Source organism: Piliocolobus tephrosceles, chromosome 7, assembly GCF_002776525.5.
Source record: "Piliocolobus tephrosceles isolate RC106 chromosome 7, ASM277652v3, whole genome shotgun sequence".
Lineage (NCBI taxonomy): Eukaryota > Metazoa > Chordata > Mammalia > Primates > Cercopithecidae > Piliocolobus > Piliocolobus tephrosceles.
The window spans coordinates 109197611-109220594 of NC_045440.1; the positions used below are offsets into that span (position 1 = coordinate 109197611).

The 22984-nt window shown below is 37.1% G+C and overlaps 1 protein-coding gene and 1 long non-coding RNA gene across 3 annotated transcripts in view; one reads left to right on the plus strand and one right to left on the minus strand.

The window, feature by feature from the left end:
- ZFPM2 (zinc finger protein, FOG family member 2) overlaps positions 1-22984 on the plus strand; it is a 385277-nt gene that overhangs the window by 358072 nt on the left and 4221 nt on the right. For both annotated transcript variants that reach the window (XM_023223327.1, XM_023223330.1), the window contains 2 exons: positions 17577-17783; positions 21372-21596. In XM_023223327.1, coding sequence (XP_023079095.1) covers positions 17577-17783; positions 21372-21596 — 432 coding nt within the window. The remainder of the gene's footprint in view (positions 1-17576; positions 17784-21371; positions 21597-22984) is intronic.
- LOC111550078 lies at positions 9378-21092 on the minus strand. Its single transcript, XR_002733918.1, has 3 exons — positions 20972-21092; positions 11339-11435; positions 9378-9535 (listed from the first exon to the last, which is right to left on the minus strand). It is a non-coding gene; the product is annotated as an uncharacterized LOC111550078 (long non-coding RNA).

Here is a 22984-nt window from a genome sequence, read left to right on the forward strand (position 1 = left end):
TGTGAAGTATATTTTTGACCTGGACTCTGAGTGTTGATAAAGGAAGAGAAATATGTTGAAGTAACAGTCGTAATATTGTCCAAGTTAGTGTTTCCAGTGAACTTTTTGATAATCTTTATGACTGAGTGTAAAATTATTCTCTGTCACTCATTCATGTACCTAGATTTTTTTTTTTTTTTTTTTTTTTTTTTTTTTGCCCAACCTATTATGCTGTATTTGGAGAGAACTTCCTCTGAAGAGGATTCCCACTGTCATCTTCTTCTTTTTCCTTAACACTCATACCTAGAGGCATCTAATGATATGTGATATAAAACATGAAACTATTTTACAAAATCCTATCACAGCACCATCCAAATAACAGGAATCTGGGAAACAGTGAAAAGAATTCTCTCTTTACTCTTAAAGGTATTGACAACAGCACATTTTTTTCTATACTTGTTTGTATCTATTTCAGGATGAAGACAATATATTTTTGTTACTCCTATTGGAAACAATAGTGTGCTCTTAAGTATAGCACTGACCCTTTTGTGCAAATTAATGCATAGCAAAATTTATCTTTCAAAACTGCACAACGAAGTGCAACAGAAGGCCATACAAGTCTTAGAAAAATTAGCTGGCTCTGGTTTTATCATCACATGAGCAAAAATTTGAGATTTTGCCGTTCATTCCCCTAAGATCACCCACTCATCTGTAACAGCCTTGGCAGAAAGCCACCCTGCCTTCCATGCTGCTCTTCCTAACTGGACTGTGAAGGGCCGACCTTGAAAGACAGATTTTCAAAGCGCAGGGCAGAGTGAGGACTCCCTTCTGCTGTTTATGGAGTTACAATGACTTGGAGCCCCGTTTCTTCCTTTGAAATTAGATGATGTGCTATTATGTTAACTGAGCACTTGTTTTTAATTTCCTTTGTTTTACTAATGCTAATATAATTTGTGAGGGATGCTAATGTTCTTAAATGGTAATAAGATTATGGAGTAACTATGTTGTGCATCTTCTACAAATACATGCTTTAAGTGGTCCTCACAGATGATGGTGGAATACTACATGATGTTTATTACACACAATCCCATGGAGGTTTTCAAGATCACTTTCCATTTGCTTTCATGGGACTTTGCCTAGAAATTCAACAATTGAAACCTTAAAGGTTAAGACCACTGTTAAGCAGCCATGTAATTGGGACTGTGGTCTAGAACTTCCACTTAAGAATGGCAAGGGTTGAGGGTTGAGAATGTAGTATGATGACGACTACCTTCGTAATATGCAAGGCAAAGTTAAATTCAAGTGGGGAAAAGCACTCAGTCTGTGACAAAATCACAGTAACAGATGGGAGAAGGTGAGCATATAGGGATTTATAAGTATGCTCAGGTAAAATTTCTTACACTGTTTGTCATGAGAGGAAATGAAACACTGCTAGTTATAGACACACCCAGTGATGACTGAAGAATAATGAACTTTTAAAGGTCAGAGCAAAGACTTTCCCTGCTTGAAGGAGGATAAAGCAGGCAGGGGTAAAGAGGAAGGAAGACAGAAGAATGTAACTTCAGATAGACTTTGTAAAGGGTTACATCAGTTTTCTATGTATGATAGTCTCAACCATTCAAACCTGTTGTTTTCCTCCTCAGCACACATAATTCCCCTTAAAATTTACAAGCAGTATATGTGTCTCGGTGCATATATCTGCTCAAAGAGTTTTATTATAAGATGACTTAAAAATATCTGTCATACAGGTTATGAATCCATTCAAAAATAAGATTTTTGCAACCTTCATTTAATAAAGCAAGGTGCTAAAAAGTAAAGGAATGGAAACTGCCTTATTTTAATCAGAAAATGTAGCCCTACTCACTTGGTGAGTTTATGTTATACTTCAGGAACCCAGGCTTCTGTCCTTATCCTGTGTCAGGGGGAAGGTTACATCTTTATGCTTCATTATCTTAACATGGGCACGTGAGTTGAATGCAGTGCCATTTAGTTGAGCATTGGAGGATAGTCTGTAAATTACCACGAAGTTGTTTGGTCAGTTAACATAAATCTTTGGGGATTAGAAACCTTGGTGTAGCAACTTCACATTTAAGGTAGAATAGAATTAAATAAATAAAGCCCACATTCGCTTTTCTTCCGGCTGACTTCAAGGAATGCACTAAGCGCCATCTGCTGGTTGTTACTTTTTCAAAACTATTTTCTTACCAAGCCACTGTCATTTGAAATTGAGCCTAGGTATATATACCAACATATAGAGAAAGGGAGCTTCATGAAGAAAATAAAAGAGCATCTATGCACTATAAATAGCCCTTATTTCACATGACAGTGTTTTATTTTAGAAATAGAAATCCAGTAACCTTTCAGATAAGGAAAGGGTTAATTTCTGTATTTTAGAATAGAACATTATGAAAGTTTTAGATGTAGAAGTAATAAGCACAGTATTAAAGTCTTGTGGTTTTACCTAAATCATGATATGAAAATATTCATTTGGAGTAAAAAAAATAGTTTTTAAAAATAAAATAAAAACCTTTCAGCTAAGGAATGGATTGAGTTTTCATATTTTAGAGTAGACTATCATAAAAGTTTTAGATATAGAACTAATTAACTACACTATTAGAATTTTCTAGTTTTATCTAAATCATGACATGAAAATATCTATGTAGAGCAAAAAAAAAGGATTAATAAAATAAAAAACAAACACCCCACCACCATTTATTTGTGGATATTTTGAAGCAACCATTGAACATGGAAGTTTGATCTTAGTCATCTTTAAACCTTAAATTATGAGTTAAATCGTGTTATAGATTTTTGGTTACTTTTTGTAAAAGACATGACAAGTGAACACAATGAAACACACTCATTCATACTCCACATCTTCTTTATTAATTAAAAATAATCTCTACGACCAAAGAATTTCAAAGCCTGGAAAGCTAGGATGAGAAGGAAACAAAGTGTTTCTAGAAGGAATTAGACTTCACATAATTAGTGTCTGACAATTTTCATGGTGTTTAAAATCCATGGCAAATTTTTGTCCTACTATGTCTCTGAAATTCAAGGAACATAGTCACGTGTGGTTTTGCCTGCATTTCAGGTCCTCCATAATCTATGCAGAAAATTAGACCCATTGTTCCCCATTAGCTTTCTTCTCTAGACCAGGCACAATAAGAAAATGGTGCCTGTGTGCCACTTCCACTGTTTCTCCGGTAGGCAATTACTAGTTCTCTTATATATAACAGTAGATTGCAAAGAAAAATAATTACCTATGCGGAAGCTCTTAGAAAAATGAAATAAAAAACACAAACATCAATTTATAATCATATCTTATAATTAAAAAGCCTGACATCTATTGTTATCCCCAGAATTTGAACCTTAATAACAGGTCTTGGTCATTCATTGTTCATCGTAATAACGTATCCTATGGTCTCCATCAGTGGAATTACTGAGCTCTGCTGAAGAGATAACATGTTTCCTGAAAACAGGAATCACTTGACAAAAGGAACATCGTCTGGGCAGCAAAGGGACATGAAAAGAAGTATAGTATTTTTAATTTTAAAATGTCAATGTCAAGGCAATTTGTGTGTTTATTACTGTGCTTTGTAAAAGTAGGATATTTTGTGGAGAAAAAAACTCAGATAAAAATACTTAAAACGTAATAAACTTTTATGAAGGCATGAAATGATGTTGGTTGTTCAGAGACGGTTTCCAGAAAAATACAAAGCACAGAAATTTAACCCCTTTTCCTAGTTTCTCTCTTCTGTAGCAGCATCTGGTCAGCAGCAAACGGGCAGAATTTCTTCTAAGAAAGGAATTTCTGACTGTTTGAACTTACTGATGCTGAAATCCAGCTTTCGGGAGGAGAAACCTCTAAGTGCTTGAGGGGGACTTGAAGATGGAAGCCATCCATCTGTGGTGGCAAACTGAGGCCTGCAAACACAGGGTCCTGCCAGCTTCTTGGCACTTCCACCCCCTGGATCCACCCAGCCCTTCACCCCATCTCCGTAGCAGTCGACACTTTTAAACTTACTCCTTCGAGAAGTTTAATGAGCCTCTTGGAATTTTTTTTTTTTTTTAAAAAAGCAAAACAAAGAAGAGTAATAGAAATGGACAAGCTGACAAAGGAATAGAGAGGTTCATTTTCAGCTTGATGCTTGGGGGGTTTTCATCAGGATACCGCAATGGATATTGCACAGAGAAGTGGAAGAAGAAAGAAAGAAAGAAATTACAAACAGCCTCCTATGATGAACTTGTATAATTTATTCCTCTGCAGAGCAGCAGGCGGAGTGTTTCATTTCACCCCCTCCCCTCTTCTTTTCCCCTCCACCTAATTTCAGTGCATTCCCAGGCTAGCAAGAATGAAAATTAAGCATACCCAACACACAAGTCGTAATGAAAGTGTGGAATGCAATCAGATTATTCATAAGCTTACAAGTTGTGTATTTTGGTGGAGATTTCCTCCCTTCTGCTCCTGATTGCTGATGAAGAATGGTATTTTAATAGGCAGATGGTAAAGACAATTACAGTTAGGGGCTCAGCTGGGAGTTACATCAGTTTATTGCAAATTATTAGTTGATAAATGCTTTTGTTTACAAGCAGAGTCTTAAGCAGCTTTGTAATCAGTTCATCAGCTGCAGGCGAAATTTTGACAGCTCGCCTTTGGGGTGTATGTCACCTCTTGGCTGGTCATTTAAAATCATGTTGGTCAGGGAGCCATACAGTCAGATGGCTACCTCAGTGCCCCATTGCAAGTTTCCGCTAAGCACCCAGGACACAAACCCCAGAATGCTGATGAGGCTTCATGCACAGGCCTTTTCCTGTTGAAATCCCATAAAAACAGCTTATGTGTTTGATTAAACCCAAGGTAGGATACCTGAGCCCCATGGCCTCCAACACATTAATTCAGGTTTTCCAGAAAGCTCTGAGTGCTTTTTTATTCACAGGACAAAACTTTCTGAGCTTATGCTTAAATAGAAATCTGGGCCTGATGACAATGACTCTGTTTACTCTCCCGAAAGAGGCTTCATGAGCTTCTTAAAAATGAAAGGAAGTTGTCTAATAGGAGACATTCTCTTACAGGAAAAATAAAAAATCAAAATAAAAAAAGTACTGTGGAAAGAATACAAGACAGGAACCAAAAATCTAGCAGGGATCTGTTACAAGCTTGGGCCAGAGAATGCCCTGTTTGAGAAGAGGGGAGTTTAGGGAACACACAGGTTCAACCAGTCTGGCTTTGCTTTCCTTTTATGTGAAATGGAATGATAGTACTTCCTGTTTGCCACAGCTAATTACATAGATTAATGAATCTGTTCGTGTTTCTTTGTTTCTAAGTTCCGATCAGACCTATATACTATCTGTTGAATTTACATTAAGTAATAAAGCATATAATATTTGAAGTGACACATAAATCAGAGATTCTACGTTAAGCTCATTTCTAAAATATTTGCTAAAAGCAGATACTGTAATTTATTAGTTTTACAATATAGCATGGTCACCATTTACTAGTTTTTTGCGTCGGTGTAAGGACTTGGTTTATAACCTGATGTGTTCAAAGATATGTATACTTGAAGGAGTTCACTTCATTATTCGTAGCCTATAAACAATTCTTATTTATCTACTTTTACTTTCCATTCTAACAAAGTAAGTTTTGTGAGCCTAGTCAAGACAAAAATAGTCAAATAAATAATCATATACAATAGCTCCTAAACTAGTTATTTTTGTTTGTAGCTACTGACTATTTATATGCTTTTATTTCCTGGTATTCAAGGAAAACTTACTAAGTGAATAGGAAACTAACTACTGAAGTCAGAAGCCAGGTTTCATAGCCAGAAATAGATATTCCATATCCTATAATATATTGACATAATACAGAAAGTTCTTTGGAAATATGACTTCAGCTGATACATTTTAAATTATATATAACATATGTGTAAAAGCAGAATCTTCTCTTAGTCTCAGAAATATGGCTGAGCATCTCTATCCATTTATCTCCCTGCTTCCTCTTTCTAATTCTGTCTTGGTTACTCAATTAAAGTCCTGAAATCATCAGAATAGAAACCAGCCACATGGTTTAGTCAAGTTTGTAATTTTAAAGTTGGGTTGACATAAGCTTATGGAAAAACATTTGGGAGAAAACCAGAGTGCAGTTTTTATCCAACTCCAATATTCAGCACAAGTATTTAGTTCCCAATTTTCCAGTTCTTAAGCAATTAAATGTTCCATTGACATCAGAGGAAAGGCTGCTTACAGAAGAGCTGAAGAACAAAAGCCTTGATATCTTAAATTGTAAAATGTGTTTTAACATAAAGAGCATAAAAAGTTTGCGTTTTCATTTTCTATAATCAAGTTAATGAAGGATAAATAGTGGATTTGGCAAATAGTTTCTGCCATTTGTCCATTCCTCTTGATTGGAAAAGGCAATGAATACTTTTTTTTAAATAGCTGTCCTCTCCTTTGGTCCAAATACAAAAGGCACACACCAGAGTAGCTGGTCAGGTCTGACTTTCTCCCTTCTCCCAAGAGCTGCTAGGATGTTCTATAAAAAGCTGTCAGGAGTGCCAGCATGGGAAAGTTGAATGCCCCCAAATGCCCTGCGTTGCCTATCTAGCACAAATGAAAAACGTTAAAGATCATTTAAAAACAGGAAAGACCTTTTGCAAAATGCTTTGATTTATTGCTGTGTATTGTGCAGATCTTTATCAATTATTTTACTCTATTTTATTCAAAAACTACTGTAAACTATGAGTTGGCATGTTGCTGCATAGGAAAAAACGGCATTAATCAACTCTAAATAAACAAGTGCATAGATCTATCTAACAACTATGAAGTAGCTAATACATTTTTAAGCAATTTTATTATAGAAAGGAAGGCTAAAAGAGTCGTGCTTAATTATCTGGACTCCTCTGTGCTGGGCTCCCTTTTGATTGTATTAATGAAGCAGCTGGCCCATTGTTTCCCTTTAATTCCTCTATTGTTTTAAGAATATGTCACAGCTCTTTATTCTTTTATCAGGTGCTGTGCAGGAGGATCCACACAATACCTCATATTCCTACTGTATTTGCCAAGGCACAAAGAAACCTCCAAAGCGGTTTTCAAAGAAGGGGCACCCATAATTTATAAGTTCTATTCCTTCCACTACTCCACTGTCAAGCATTTCAACAGTATTGGATTTGAATTCATTATAAAATTGGTACTAAGCAATGTGGTTACGTACAGATACATGTCCTGTGTTAATGCCTAAACCCTGAGATCTAGGCGTTACCACATGCAATGTTGAAATGGGACAGTTATTTAGCTTTCAAGGAATTATTCTGACCAATCACTTCCCAGTTACGAAAAAAGAAAAAAAAAAAAAAAAAACAGATTTCAGAGGGAGGTATCATGTGAGATTTTTCTAATTATTTAGTAAAAATAAAAGAAGTTAATGACCAAACAAGTAAGTATTCCACTTTTCTCCACCTCCAGAAACATGATACCACTCTGTATATGTCTGTGTGTGTGTGTGTGTTTGTGTTTCTGTGTTAAATGGCCTAATCCCCCAGAGAATGGCTTTAATTTTACTTGAATGTGCCTACAAGAGATCATGATTTACTTCATAGGCCAATGTATAACTAGGTGCTTGTCATCAGTTGACCATCTTTTTCCATGGTATATGGAGGAGATAGACTTTTTAGATCAATGCAGAAGTATCAATCTACATCTTAAGGAAGCAAAATGCAGCAGCAATTTAGTATATGATATAGCATATTTTATGCAAGAGCTATTTAAAAATGCTGGTTCCGTTATGTATAATTACATTGTCTCCAGATTTTTATGAAACCCATAAAAATTACCCATGGTGAAATCATTTTAAGGGCCTGATTCACAGAAACTGTCATTTTTTTTTTTTTTTTTTTTTTACACAGACGTCTTTTTACTTTGATTTTTCCCTATTAAATATCTGTATTTTGGGGGATGTTTTATTGATTTTTCCCCCCAGAATTCCTAGTCTAAAAAAAAAGAGAAATGAGACTTAATGACGATGCTATGCAGTAAAATTCATTAATTTTAACTTTTAAATGTCTTTAGAAAAGCCATTAGAATAACTTGTTATTTTAAACCATCTATTTCCTTTTGTATTGTTAGGGAGAATGTATGCGGTTTGTTTGCTTGTTTGTTTTTTGCTTAAAATAAAGTTTCACACTGATATTCCTATCTATTGCCTGAGGCTCCTTATCCTACTATATATTGAGGCAGAGTAATACAAAATCTAAATGTGATTTAATTGGTTCAATTTGCTGTATATTTTTATGCTAAGCTTAGGTCCATATCTTGATGAGCCCCGTCGTTGTGCTAGAGGTTTACAGCTTCACGTTGCTTGCATTTCCTTATTTTTATAAAGCAAGCGTCTATCAATCACACAGATAAATTAGAAAGAAACATGTATAGACGTAACACCTGGAAAAGATTTTTCAGCGTGCTATGTAATTATTAACCTGATATTTACTATTGTAAGAAGCCATGAATTGCAGATAGCATGGATGAAGTTAAAAGCTTTTATTCTGGATACATTTTGCTTATACAGAACTCTATAGGTATGGTGGAACAATATAATTGAAGCTTTGTCAGCGCTGTAACCTAGCAACAGATAATACTGTTAGGTTACTGAATTGCTCCTGGTTGACAAGTAGGGAGTATTTTTGTGTTTATCATGTTTGCTAATGATGGGATCTTTTCCAAAAGGCTTGTCTTAATCTTAATTAGAGTTTATCAGCAGAGGTCTGCATGACATTGTGCAGAGACTGATTTCATAAATAATAAAAAGTGCAAGTGAAAAATTTGGCAGGATGGGAAGATATTTAAGGCCACTGCTTCTAGTAAGAGGAGCATGAATTTCCAAAATATAATCGCGTTTTAACTGTGACTTTATTCTTTATTATCAAAACTTGTAGTACACTTCACTGCAGTTTTGACAGCAATTATAAGAAAAATGTATAAGCTTCCTGTAGAAACCATATCTGGTTGCACAAGAACCTCGATCATAAACATTACTTAGAACAGTAAATATATGCTTTTTCAAGAATGTCAAGGTCTTAGTAGTTACTCCTTTTCATGGAAACTTGAAAAAGTATTTGTCCTTTATTTGTGAAGGGAGTGGTATTGTGAGTATGATGACTGAGGAGCGTGATTATGTTTGCAGCATAAGAGACAGACAAAGAGGGAATCCTAAAATAACCTTTTCCATTTGGTGGAAACAAGGAAGGTATCAGATAGCTGCTTCAGTGCCTGATGTCATTTGATAAAGATTTCATGCCCATGCAGGAGGAATGTGATTTTTTTGCTCTAGTTTGCACAATATGATCTTTCCACAGTTTTGGAGGATGCATTACTATTGATCATTCCTAATAATAAAACACGTCACTTCAAAATAGTAAAGAATTAAGCATTGTAAAACTAAACATAATCAACAAATTTACCAAGTTCCTCACTGGCTTATTGAGTTGAAAGATGAGGCAAAGTCATTGTATCATTGTTTATCCACTTCCTTCACCATTTCACTCATCATTCCTACATTCTTCAAACACTGCAGGAAAAGGGAACATTCAAAGGTAGTTTCGCTGGGCGCGGTGGCTCACGCCTGTAATCCCAGCACTTTGGGAGACCGAGGTGGGCGGAGCACCCGAGGTCAGGAGTTTGAGACCAGCCTGGCCAAAATGGTGAAACCCCGTCTCTACTAAGAATACAAAAGATTAGCCGGGTGTGATGGCGGAGGCCTGTAATCCCAGCCGGGAGGCGGGAGAGTCGCTTGAACCTGAGAGGCGGAGGTTGTAGTGAGCCGAGATCGCGCCATTGCACTCTAGCCTGGGCAGCAAGAGCAAAACTCCCTGTCAAATAAATAAGTACATAAATGCTATTTTCAAGTGTCATTTTCTGAGTTTCAAAATGGACATCTTCTCTACTGAATTGTCTGAGCACTCCTGTGAAATATTTGATCATCAAGAGACTTTTTTTGTTCATCGAGCTTAACTCTTTCTACACTATATGAAGTGCAGATAGTTTACTCCTATGGCAGTTATTCTTAACTATGGAAGAAAACCAAGCCCTCCAGAGAGCTTCTAAAAAATACTGAAGCCCAAACTTCAGTACCAGAGGCTGATTTGATGGCTCTCGGACAGGGCCCACAATCAGCGTTGGTTCTAAGTTCCCCTTGTGACTGTTTTGTACAGTCCAGGTCGCCAGTCAGTGCTTGATGGTTAGGTCGAATCTTGATGCCCTTTTTAATGTCCAGCTAAACTTGCAATTTAAACAAGGAGTTGGGAAAGTGCTGCGTTTGTATTTTATATTAATAATTGAGCTTAATGTATGTGAAGTGCTTAGAACAGTGCCTGCCACATAGTAAGTGCTAAGTGTTCACTATCTTAATGAGGTTAGTCACGTTACAAGATAACTTGGAGTCAGCGAGGCATGGTGGCTCACACCTGTAATCCCAGCACTTTGGGAGGTGGAGGATCCCTTGAGCTCGGGAGTTCAATACCAGCCTGGGCAACATGGCAAAACTCCATCTCTACTAAAAATACAAAAGTTAGCTGGGAGTGGTAGCACATGCCTGTGATTCCAGCTACTTGGGATGCTGTAGTGGGGATCTCCTGAGCGGTGAGATGGAGGTTGCAGTGAACTGAGCCGTGATTGCCACTGCACTCCAGCCTGGGTGACAGAGACCCTATCTTAAAATAAAATAAAGTAATAAAGTAACTTGGAGTCACTTCCACATCACACATAAATTTTATTCTCCACATTGTGGCTATGCATTTAAAAACTATCTAATAACTATGTAACCTGCCTAATACTGCTTCATAAATTCCTTCAGAGAGGTAACTGTGCCAATTATTCAAACTTAGTAATGAAGGTAGGAGTGTTACAGAGTGAACACCAGATGGCGCCATGGCTTGGAACACCTAGTTTTTCATATAAAATCTAGAGCCAAACTGCCTTATTCAAATCCCATCTCCCATATTTCCTTCTCATCTTCCAGTTCCCCTCTAGCTGCGTGACTTTGAACAACTTACACTTCCAGCATCGTGATCCCACAGTAAAATGAGAGTCAATCAAAGCGTCCTCACTGCTTTCTTAGGGGAAATCAATAAGATAATTCATGCAAAGCTTTTAGCACAGTGCAGGTGTGTAGCACATAGTAACCACTTAATAAATCTGTGATTATTACTATTATTAGCACATGATGATGGAAGCATAAAAAGATGCTCACAACTGGATGATGAGAAATATTTAGTCTAAGGCTGTCATTTGAAATGATGTGGGTAATGCGATTTTCCAAGCTCACACAGTAACTAATAACAAAATCAGACCCAAACCAAACTTTCTTACTCACCAATAAAGTGCTCTTTATAGTTCATCTTTGCATTGAGGACAAATACATTTTCCGTGATTTCAGGTGCCACCTGTTCTTCACTATTAGTGTGTAATTCCTTAAAATAAGAACATTTACCCCTGAATTGCAGTGTAAACAAAATAGTAACAGTTTTATCAATGAAGGATACAGTCGTCCCTCAGTATCCATTGTGGATTGGTTCCAAGACCTTCCTCAGACACCAAAATCTGAGGATGTTCGAGTACCTGACATAAAACTTTATTGGTTTTTTTACTTGTGTTATTCTTCATTATTGTAATTTGGGGTAATATTTTTATCTGAGTTTGATTGAATCCGAGGATGCAGAACCCAATGATATGGAGCATATATTTACATTGCCACATGTCCAAACAATAATTTTACAGAATTCCCTTTGTTTTCATATTAATATAGCATTAATATGGATTAGTGTGTTGGAAATGCACTTCATTTAAATTTGGGGCACATTAAGCATACTGCTTCTTATGAAAGCCGCAGAAAACATCTGTTCAGATTCCTTAAATTTCATCTCTATAGAGAGTCAACAGGAACACTCCACTGGCACTGGAAACACAGGCAGAAACTCACATCAATCAAGTAACCAGGAACTAAATCATTAAAAAATGTTCAGATCTCCCGAGTTCATTCAAACGAGAAGAGTTAATATGGCCAAATAAAGTGAACTCCTTCTTAGCAGCAACTTCATTTCACTAGGTGCTTGACTTTCAAATGGGGTTTGTTAAATAGCTTTGCTAGGAAAGTTGAGAAGGAAGATCTTATGCCTTGTGTTTATGTTTTTTTTTTTTTTTCTTTTTTTGGTTTTCCTAAAATCATCTCATATGAAGCCACTTTTTAACAGTTATATTCTTATGCTTAGTTATGGCTTAAAAATTTTATGCCAATGTTCTAGGTTCACAGAGGATGTTTTGTAGTGAAAAAAAAAGTACCCTCATTTTTTTCTTGATTTTTAAAATTCTGATAAAATACACATAACATAAAATGTAGTATCTTAACCATTTTTAGTTCAGTGGCATTCACATTGTTGTGCAACTATTACCACCATTCATCTCTAGAGTTCTTTATCTTGCCAAACTGAAATTCTATTTACGCTAAACCTAAATCCTCAACCCCCTATCCCCAGCCCCAGGCAACCACCATTCTACTTTGTCTTTATGATTTGGGATACCGTAAAAGTACTCGATGTAGGTGGAATCATACACTGGCTCATTTCACTCAGTACAATGTTCTCAAGCTTCGTCCATGTTGTAGCATATGTGAGAATTTCCTTTCAAGGCGGAATAATATTCAGTTGTACGTGTAGATCACATGTTTCTTATCCATTCCTCTGTCAATGGATATTTCCATGGGTTGCTTCCACGTTTTAGCTATTGCAAACAATGCTGCTATGAGCCTGGCTGTTCAAATAGCTCTTTGAGACTCTGCTTTCCTTTCTTTTGAGTATATATCCATAAATAGAATTGTTAAAATCATAGGTATTTCTAGTCTTAATTTTTGGATAACTCATCATTTTGTACAATTTTACATTCCCTCCAACAGTGCACAAGGGTTCCAGTTTCTCTACATCCTTAACAACACTTCTTAGTTTCTTTTTTATTTTCTTCTGATAATGGTGCTCTCATTTTAAAGACAAATGTAATATCCTGTGGTTTGTTTTAAACATGAGGTCAAAGCGTACAAGATTTTGTAGCTAAATGTCAACATGACTTAGCATTTTCATGTGCTTGTATAGTTTCTTAATTTACATAAATACTACTACCGTCTACACAATTGTAAATTAAAGTAGGCCATATTTATCTCAGCTCTGAAGCATTAAAATAGGAAACTAGTTCTCCTGCCCCTTCAGATCCACATAGATTGCTAGAAATTATTTCTGTTTCTAACTGGTCCACAATAGTTTGTGATCCACAAACAAATGCAACCTTATTCTTCTTTTCTAAAATGAGTTAGCTGCCTCCAGTGAAGTGTAGACAGATCTGCTCGTTGGATTCACAGGTGTGCCTTTTCTTTCTGGTGAGATTTCTTTCCTCTTGGATTTAGCAGGGCAGTAAGAAATGAGAATAATAATAGCCCCAAGCGGATTAAACTAAAACGATAATAGCTAACAATTATATAAACATTTGTTATATGTTATTTATTATATGATTATATGTCAGGTGCTGTTCTTAAGCTTTCACATATATTAGCTCATTTAATCCCCATAATAACATCATGAGTTCAGCACTGTTTATCATCTTTCGCATTTTCAGGAATGAGGAAACTGACAGGTAGAATGCTTAGGTGACAAGTTCTAAGTCACACACATAATAAGTGGCAAAGCCACTAGATTTCCACCTATGCAGCCTGGTTCCATTGCCCAAACATCCCCCAAGAGCGATCACACTCTGAAAGTTTTATTAGCATCAGTAATTGAAGTTACGTTACAATATTTGGGTTATTACTTCCTATGAATGACTCCCTCAAGTTGTATGTTCTAAATTCACCATCTAAAAACTCAGCCAAACAATTATAAAGAAATCCAACCCTTGATTTCTGTGGTGCTATTTTCTTGATTTCCCTCTAACATTTAAATATAAGCTCTTGGTACATTTTAATGATCTCATCATCTCTGTGCACATCCTAAATGTTGAGATACCCCAAGTTTCTTTGGTGATCCTCTTTTCACTCCATACTCTCCCTAGGTTACCACATGAATGCAGAGAGCATCCGTGGTCAATTAGAATGTGCAGATCACTTCCAAAATATTTTTTTTTTTCTTCAGCCTGTATGTCTTCTCCAAGTTCCATCTTTCTCCTAGATAAATTCACCAGAAGTCTGTCAGGTACCCCAAACTTTACATTTTCAAAACAGAATTCATTATTTCTGTGCATGCACATATACACACATACAACACACACACATGCACACTTGGACTTTGCAGTTGGACAGACAAAAGTGTAAGTCACAATTCTGCCACTGACCCTGTGTATGGCTTTGGGAAACTTAGTTATCCTCTCTAAGCTTCAGTTTTCTCAAACTAGGGAACTAATACCTACCTCACAGAGTAATTGACAGGATTAAAATGGATGAATTACATAATCCACTTAGCTTATCAGACCCAAAGAAAGTACTCCTGGCTGGACACCGTGGCTCATGCCTGCAATCCCAACACTTTGGGAGGCCAAGGTAACAGGATTGTTTGAGCCCAGGAGTTCTAGACCAGTCTGGGCAACGTGGTGAGAGTCCATCTCTACAAAAAATATTTTTAAAAATCGGCCAGGCTCCGTGGCTCAAACCTGTAATCCCAACACTTTGGGAAGCCAAGGTGGGTGGATCACGAGGTCAGGAGATTGAGACCATCCTGGCTAACATGGTGAAACCCCAGCTCTACTAAAAATACAAAAAATTAGCCGGGCATGGTGGCGGGCGCCTGTAGTCCCAGCTACTCGGGTGGCTGAGGCAGGAAAATGGTGTGAACTGGAGAGGTGGAGTTTGCAGTGAGCCAAGATGGTGCCACCACACTCCAGCCTGGGTGACAGAGGGAGACCCCGTCTCAAAAAAAAAAAAAAATTAGCCAAGAGTGATGATCACACCTGTAGTCCCAACTACTCGCTGGGGTGACTTTTCCGTAATTCTAAACCTTCACACATGCTCATTTATAGGGCAATAATGATGTACCTGCCTCATCCTGCCTACACATGTTTTTGCTGTTTTACCCCTATTTGTTCTTCATGAGCTAATAAAAACATCACCTTGGATAGCTTGCCTAACTTCTCCAAGAAGTGCCAGTTACTCACTCCTCTCACATTTTCTTTAGCATTAGGGGATGACACCCTTAATGTGGTATAGTAATATATTTGCATATATGTGTGTATTCTAATTGTAGAGCTGCATGTGAAGCCATAGCGCCCAGCCTAGCACGCAGCAGATTTCAATGAATAGCTGATTAGTAAATGATTTGAAAGATTAAATCCAAAGATAACTGACTTTCTCAAGTCCAACAGTACATTTTCAGTATAATTTAGCCTTTTAGAATGATATGCTCTGACTAAACCATCAAATGAGATAAAGTGATAAAGATAATAAAATTTGAAACATTATTGGGTACATGTGAAAACACAAATATATATTACAACTGCCGAGTCATTTAATGATGATACAAATGATTTTTTGTTCACTTTTATTTGAAGTTAGTATTTTTGAATTCAATTTTACTTGTTTACTAAATCTTTTGGTTCAAAATTTGAGAGTAAATACTCTTGAGTCGTCCTACCCTATAGCTTACCACAGTGATAAAGATTATTTGTGGCTGGGCATCTTCTCTAAAACCTCAATTTCTCTTGGGCACCTGAGTCCAATTCTTTCCTTACCTTTGTGAAAGGTACACATAGCTGGACTTAACCAATAATGTAAAATTAATGACTGAAGTCTAGTGACTCTGAAAGACCACATGAACTAAACCTGAGTTGTGGTTTCTTGCTGTGTCTCCCCTATCTCTTCATCACACAGCCTCAATAAACTGTAGTTCCGTGGAAAGATAGGTGCAAATGATTGAATGATTACCTGTCTACAGTTGCAAGTAGTTTGGTTCTGAATGCCCATGAGGGAAGGAAGACATAGAAGCTAATCGCAGAAGTCTTCTATGGGGAAGAACAGCAGAAATACCACCACTCACACTTCCATCGCTCCTCTGATTTCCACATGATACGGTTTAGCTTCTATTATTTGAAAAGAAGTAAATCAATCAAAGCAAAATACATCGGTTTTATTCAACTGTGGTAAACTTGTATACTTTCAGATACATTCGTGTCAAAGTGAAAAAAAAGTTGTTTTCTAGCATTTTAGTATATTTGTTACTTTGAAACTTTCACACAAATTTGGGGTCTGTAGTCTTAGCTTTATTTTTTAACAATCATATACTCTCACAGATGGTTTTGTTTCCTTACCTTTAAAACTTAATCAGCTGGCTTAATTAATTGCCCAACGTTTCTCTAAAACAATGTTCTGATTCTTCTAGGCAACTCTGCCATATCATATGCTGTTGTTATCTTTTCCACCAGAGTTTTACCACAAGTTGTTTAAAAACCATGAGCTCTAAGGGTAGAAAAAATGAAGTGCAGTTGAAAAGACAGTTATGTTGAAAGATAAACAGTGCAATATGTCTTATCAAAATGGGTACAAGTTTGGGCTGCTTAATGAGTGCAATACACAGCCTTCCAATCTATACACAATGGAAAAAAAGAGCTTTATAACATATCAAGTATGCTACATTATTTCAGGCATAACTGTATAGGATACATATCTAGGCCTGAGAGTGTAGATAACAAAATATAAGTGCTTTGCCTGTCTAAACATGTTAAATAAATGAGCATTTGCTATCACATTCCAATACATTAGATGTACTTGCATAGTTTTTCTTTTTAATGCAAAACATGTGATTGTTGAAGTGCAGTGCCAGAGTATATCTTAGTGTTTGAAGAGACATTTCTTTTCATTTAAACAAATCTTTATTTAAATGAGCCTTTTTGAAAAGGATTTTTGGCATATCTTCATTTCAGGAAGTTCAATCAGGGTAAATGGAGATGAAGAAGCTACATTATACATAATATTATATAAGTAAAGATCACTCAGCCAAAAAAAAAAAAAAAAAAAGGCAGCAGACATAGCAGAGTATAACTATCTGCATTTGACTTTAATTTTCTAGATTTTAGGAGTTTTTGTTTACTTGTTCTGTAGTTTGGGTATTGGTATTGATATGATGGAAGTATTTCATGGGGGGAAGAGAAGGAGAGAGATAAATAACTTCTATACTTTCATAAAATACAGAAAGAATAACTTCAAATGCTCACAGGAAATAAATTTCAGCAGTTGGGTCCTTACCATGCTGGTTTTTAGGTACTATCCCAATGTACTGGTAAGGTTACTGATTCAGGCAAGCCCCAGAAAGCATACAATTGACAAAAATCTCTACAAATTATGTTTATGCTGTACTTGATTCTTAGCCTCCTCCCACTTCTGGTCACTAAACAGTTCATTTAATGCAAAGAGCACAATTTTCCACACAGGAGGCAAAAGGAGCACAACTGTTGCCTTGATCAAACACTCCACTCCAGTAGGAACCGGTGTGAAAAACATGAGAAGGTGCTGTGGACATCAATCTAGTGTACAACAGACTCAAGCATCCTATGTCAATTTTATCTTTTTCTTTTTTTCTTCTTAATAGGGGGTCAGCTTTGGTGTACAACTACGAAGGCCATCTCTGAGGGTGAAGAGCTAATTGCCTTTGTGGTGGATTTTGACTCAAGGCTACAAGCTGCCAGTCAGATGACTCTCACAGAAGGGATGTACCCTGCACGCCTGCTGGACTCAATTCAGCTGCTTCCTCAGCAAGCTGCCATGGCTTCTATTTTGCCCACAGCTATTGTCAATAGTAAGTGCTCAGTGCTGTGTAGCCCAGCTTTAGAGGTGATGGGAATTTATGGGAGAAAAAAGTGTCTACTGACAAGAAACCAGGAACAGACCTTTTTCCTTCAGTGTTGTGGCTTCATTTTATCTTTGTGTGTGTGTGTGTGTGGTCAGTTTTCCAGGGAGTATAGAAAGAACCCTTAACTCCAACCATTTCAAGTCAGATTCCTGAATGTCTCACACACACACACACAAAGCTGCTATTCTACATGAGTTGAATAATATTCAAGGCTACTTAGCTATGAGAAGGTGAGCACCTTGCATTAATGCTTCTATAGTAGAAAACATTTGGTATTCTTTAAGGGCCATAGACTTTAAAAACTTGAAAAGAAGAAACAGAATACAAAATCAAAGTTTGATTAGATATACTAACAAAAAGGAAGTGTATCCTGGATAAATCAAGACATCTGCTAATGCAAAAAGGTAAAAAATAAATTCATTAATTAAGAAAAATGCATGATAAGCTTAGAAAACTTTATATGGAGAATTTTTAAGTAGGCCCTGGCAAATTTACCTTTGTGATTTTATTTTGTAAAAAGGAAATTGAACTTAGTTCATATTTTTGTGTCACAGAATGACACTTCATATGACAGAAAATCAGTGGTCTGGGGTCCCAAAATCTATGTTCTAGACAGATCTGCTTTTATCTAGCTCTATGAAAAAACATGAGTAGCAGATACATCTTAAGAGAAGAATAGATTCTGAAGTTAGTAGGTAAGCAAAAAATTGCATCCACTCAAAAATATACTTTAAAATCTCTGAGACTCTGAATGAGTTAGAAAAGAAATCCAGAGAGGCAATGATGTCTTGATGTTAAAATATAAAATATTCAACTGTAATTAGATTCTTGCTGTAATAATCATCCTTTAGATTAAAGAAATTAGATGAGTCTGAAATTACTGTGCATTCACTCAATGATATAGCACTTCCATCTAAGCTAGTATTATTGGATTTCCTTAAGGTAAATGTACCTATTTTCTTTCCTGGATCTTTACTTTGATTCTGATAGTGAGGAACTGGAAATAACATGGGCCCGACTTGAATCTGAGGCAAAAGGATTTTATTGCCAAAGACTCTAGGAGTATCTGATGTTATTGGGAAGCTCCAATGTATAGATGTTAATTCTAATTATAGTGGAAAGTGTACTCTATTTGCTTTCTGTAGCAAGACAACTATTTATGTCAAATAATTCAGCATAGATGCAGAGGGCTGCTTTCATTCTGGAATTAGTGAGTTAAATTCATCCTGCTTCAATGGACCCTTTACTAAACTGTGTAGCCTCACGAATAGTGTAAATGAAATTAACTTAGAAGGGAGGGGTTAAATAATAAACATTAGTAGCATATAATTTTTAAATTAAATGTTAATTTGAAACTCTACATTATACTTGCTACCCTTACTTCCCCTTCACTAGAATTTGATCACTAGTTTTTCCTCCTCATCGCCTTTAATGTGATCTCCCTGAGCCATCTCCTTCACCACCATGGGCTCCACCAACAACCATAAATAACAGTTCACAAATTATAAGTTCAGGCATTTCTGCTGAGTTTTAGGCCTCCATTGCCATTTATCCCATGTTCTTCTGTATTTCTTACAGAAATATCAGATTCCACATGTCTAATGTGAACATGTGCCACTGTTTGCCTGGCTTAGTCCCATTGTACATTTTTATCTGGCATCCCTCTGGATGGTGACCCCTTTCTCTACAAAAGTCCTGAGTTTGCACAATACAAGGTCAGATTTCGTCACCCTATACATGCCCTAGCCTGAAGACATCACCCCTCCATCCTCTGTTCCCTGTGTAGATGAATGAAACCATTCCTGACACAGAAGCTTGGAAGCAAAGCAGAGCCGTATTTGTCCGTTCTAGAATCTAGTCACCAAGCATTGTTCATGACTTCTAGTCAGTTCTACTTCCTCAGCATGATTCTTCCTCTCTGCCACCCTTGCCATGGAGGCATTATGGAAGAGTGAGAAAGACCAGATTCCAATCCCATTTCAACCACTGATGAGGTCATGGATGGGCAAGTTCCTTAACACCAGTCTCCTCACCTATATATGGATGAAGGGGGAAAAACACACACAAGGAGAGATTTTTCCATGAGCGAACACATGAACATGACACGTCATAGCATGAGCTGATAAATACGGTACCAGTATTAGCTGCAGTTCAAACCCTGTTGTGTTTCTCTTAGAGTACTGCAGTTGCCTCCCACCAGTCAAAAGTCTTTCTTCCAAATTCACTGCCTTCAAAACTAGACTCCGCTGCTGTGATTCTATAATATCTGATTATGTCAGTGTCTTGCTTAAAATGATTCGGTGATGCTTCATAATCATGAAGACAAAATCTAAAACTCTTTGAGAGCCTGCAATTCTTTGAGTCTATCCCTGCCTCTTACAGCCTCTTCTCTCCCAGCCCTATCAATCATGCTCCTTACCTCAACAGTACAGAACAGCCTCCCAGCCTCCCAGCCCCTCTCTCAGGCTCTCATGGCTTTCCCTGAACTGCTCGTTTGATCAGGATGATCCAACCCCTCTTCTCCATATAACTAGCTTAATTTCATCCTTCACACCTCAGCTCAGGCTGAGCTCATCATCCTCCCTCTAAATCCGTTTCTAATCTCCTCCTCCCTCCACTCAGTCTGACATCAGCCTCTTTATCATGCCCCGGGGCATTCCTCAGATACCTCCATCAGAACAGTAATTAGGCTGTAATGTAATTAGCTGACCACATGTCCATCAACCAGAGGAGACTGTATGCCTCCTAAGGCCAGCTGTTTAGTCTTTCATTTTGTTTTATACCCAGCCCAACACAGAGTTGGGCATATAGTAGCCATTCCGTAATTACTGTATTAAAAAAAAATGGTGTCAGGGGTTGGCATCAGGGCTAACATTAGTTCACCCATTACATCCTTACCTTTTAATCAATTAGATAATTTACATCACTATAAATGTATATTTTTTCTAACCATAAGTACAATTTAAAATCAATATCTTAGGCCAGACACAGTGGCTCATGCCTGTAATCAGCACTTTAGGAGGCTGAAGCTGGTGGATCACCTGAGGAAAGGAGTTTGAGACCAGCCTAGCCAACATGGAGAAACCCTGCTTCTACTAAAAATACAAAAATTAGCCAGGCATGGTGGCACTCACCTGTAATCTCAGCTACTTGAGAGGCGGAGGCAGGAGAATTGCTTGAACCCAGGAGGCAGACGTTGCAGTGAGTTGAGATCGCACCACTGCACTGTAGCCTGGGTGACAAAGTGAGAATCTGTCACAAAAAATAAAACAAAATAAAATCAATATCTTGTGTTTTAAATATTGGAGTGTCCTCTTTCTAGAGTCTGGGAAGTTAAATTGCAGAGTATGACATTTCTTTCAAAGCTGAGTCCTCTGCTGTAGAACACCACCAAAGACTGTTACTCATCACTGTCCGATTGCCCAGTTCAGGACCTGAGAGCAGAGTCTGAGAAAAATTGAACTACATGCTGCTTTACCCATGGTTGGTTTCAAATGGACAGCAGCAAATGTGTCTCTGTGTTTTTACCTGCAGAGGATATATTCCCTTGCAAGTCCTGTGGCATCTGGTATCGGAGTGAGCGGAATCTGCAGGCCCATTTGATGTACTACTGCAGTGGGAGGCAAAGAGAAGCTGCTCCAGTGTCAGAGGAAAATGAAGACAGTGCCCATCAGATTTCCAGCCTGTGCCCCTTCCCACAGTGCACCAAGAGCTTTTCAAATGCTCGAGCTCTAGAAATGCACCTGAATTCACACAGTGGTAAATGCCGCTTTTGTTTCTTCTGTTGCTCCAGAAGACTCTATTACTTTTATAAATATGTATGCATTACATGTGTACATCTATATCTGTCTATCTGTAGCTATCTATAACATCAAAATCAAACTTTCTGGGTCAACCAGTGTGATCTTATGCCACTTATACTCAGCATATTTTACTCAAAGGACTTGGGTCTTAATTCTTTTCTGACAAATTCAGTGCTCTGACCACAGACCAAATAATTCTATTTGTTTTCAACTGAGGTTTTAAAAAAGCACATTATTTTCAAAAGAAAGTCTCAATACCCTTTGAATATTATCATTTGTTGCTTTAGTGTCAAGCAATCTTTGGAAACTGACCATAGTGTTTCCTGTATGGTAGGGAAGAAATAATAATATAAGTATTTGCTGAATTGAAATAAAGCTACTCTATTGATAGATCCAATTAAAATTACAATTCAGGGATGTTACTGTTAAATATGGATCAGTAAAATATTTCTGACTTCCAAAAGATGCATCATAACAGCTTAGCTGGTTTTTATGACATAAAACTACTTTTAGTACTATGTTTTAAAATCCCTTAAAAAAAAAATAGGCTGAAAAACAAATAAGCTTTTTAAGGCCCTCTCTTAATAGCAAGGTGGCAACTGTTCCCATTTAATTTGGAATTGTATGCCAGCTATTTTTGGTTTCATTTCACAGCATTCTAATTAACATATTTTTTAAAAAAAATGAATTTAATTGAATGTACAGAATTCTATTGACTTTAAATAATTTTAGGTACATTCTTGCATGGGACAAACTAGGGACTGAGAATCATAGTTTTTCAGCACCTGTGATACAAACCTTGTAGGACACCTCTGGGTGACTTTCTTAGCTGTCTTTGCCTAGATTAAATGATTTTAAAATGGAAATACATGTTGAATTGTAAGTTACTGTTCTAACCTCCAGTGCTCTAGTACAGTTCAAGCTTTTGTCTTTGAACCTATAAAAGTAGGCAATTTCCTTTCTGCTCATCCTCTTTCCTCTTCTTGCAAATGAGCTATCTTCATATAGATAATAAAGCAGGGGAACCAGTAACAGATTGGTTGTCTCAGATGGTGAGTAAAGTCATGTACAAAACAAAAAGAGCAGAATACAGGGGTCCTTTCAGCTAAATGGAAAAAATGAGTATTGGATTCATTAAGGAAAAAAGGAGACAAGGATAGGTAGACCCCTTTTATGACTACAGGAATAGGTACGTCTGCCATATTTTCAGCTTATGAATATAAAAGGCAGTCTTATTTTAGTCCAGAGTACAGAGGGGATAAGCCAAACCCGATTTTACCATATGCTGACCAATGGGAGCTAGAGTCAACCTTAGTGATGCTTACCCACCACAGTCAACGGTAA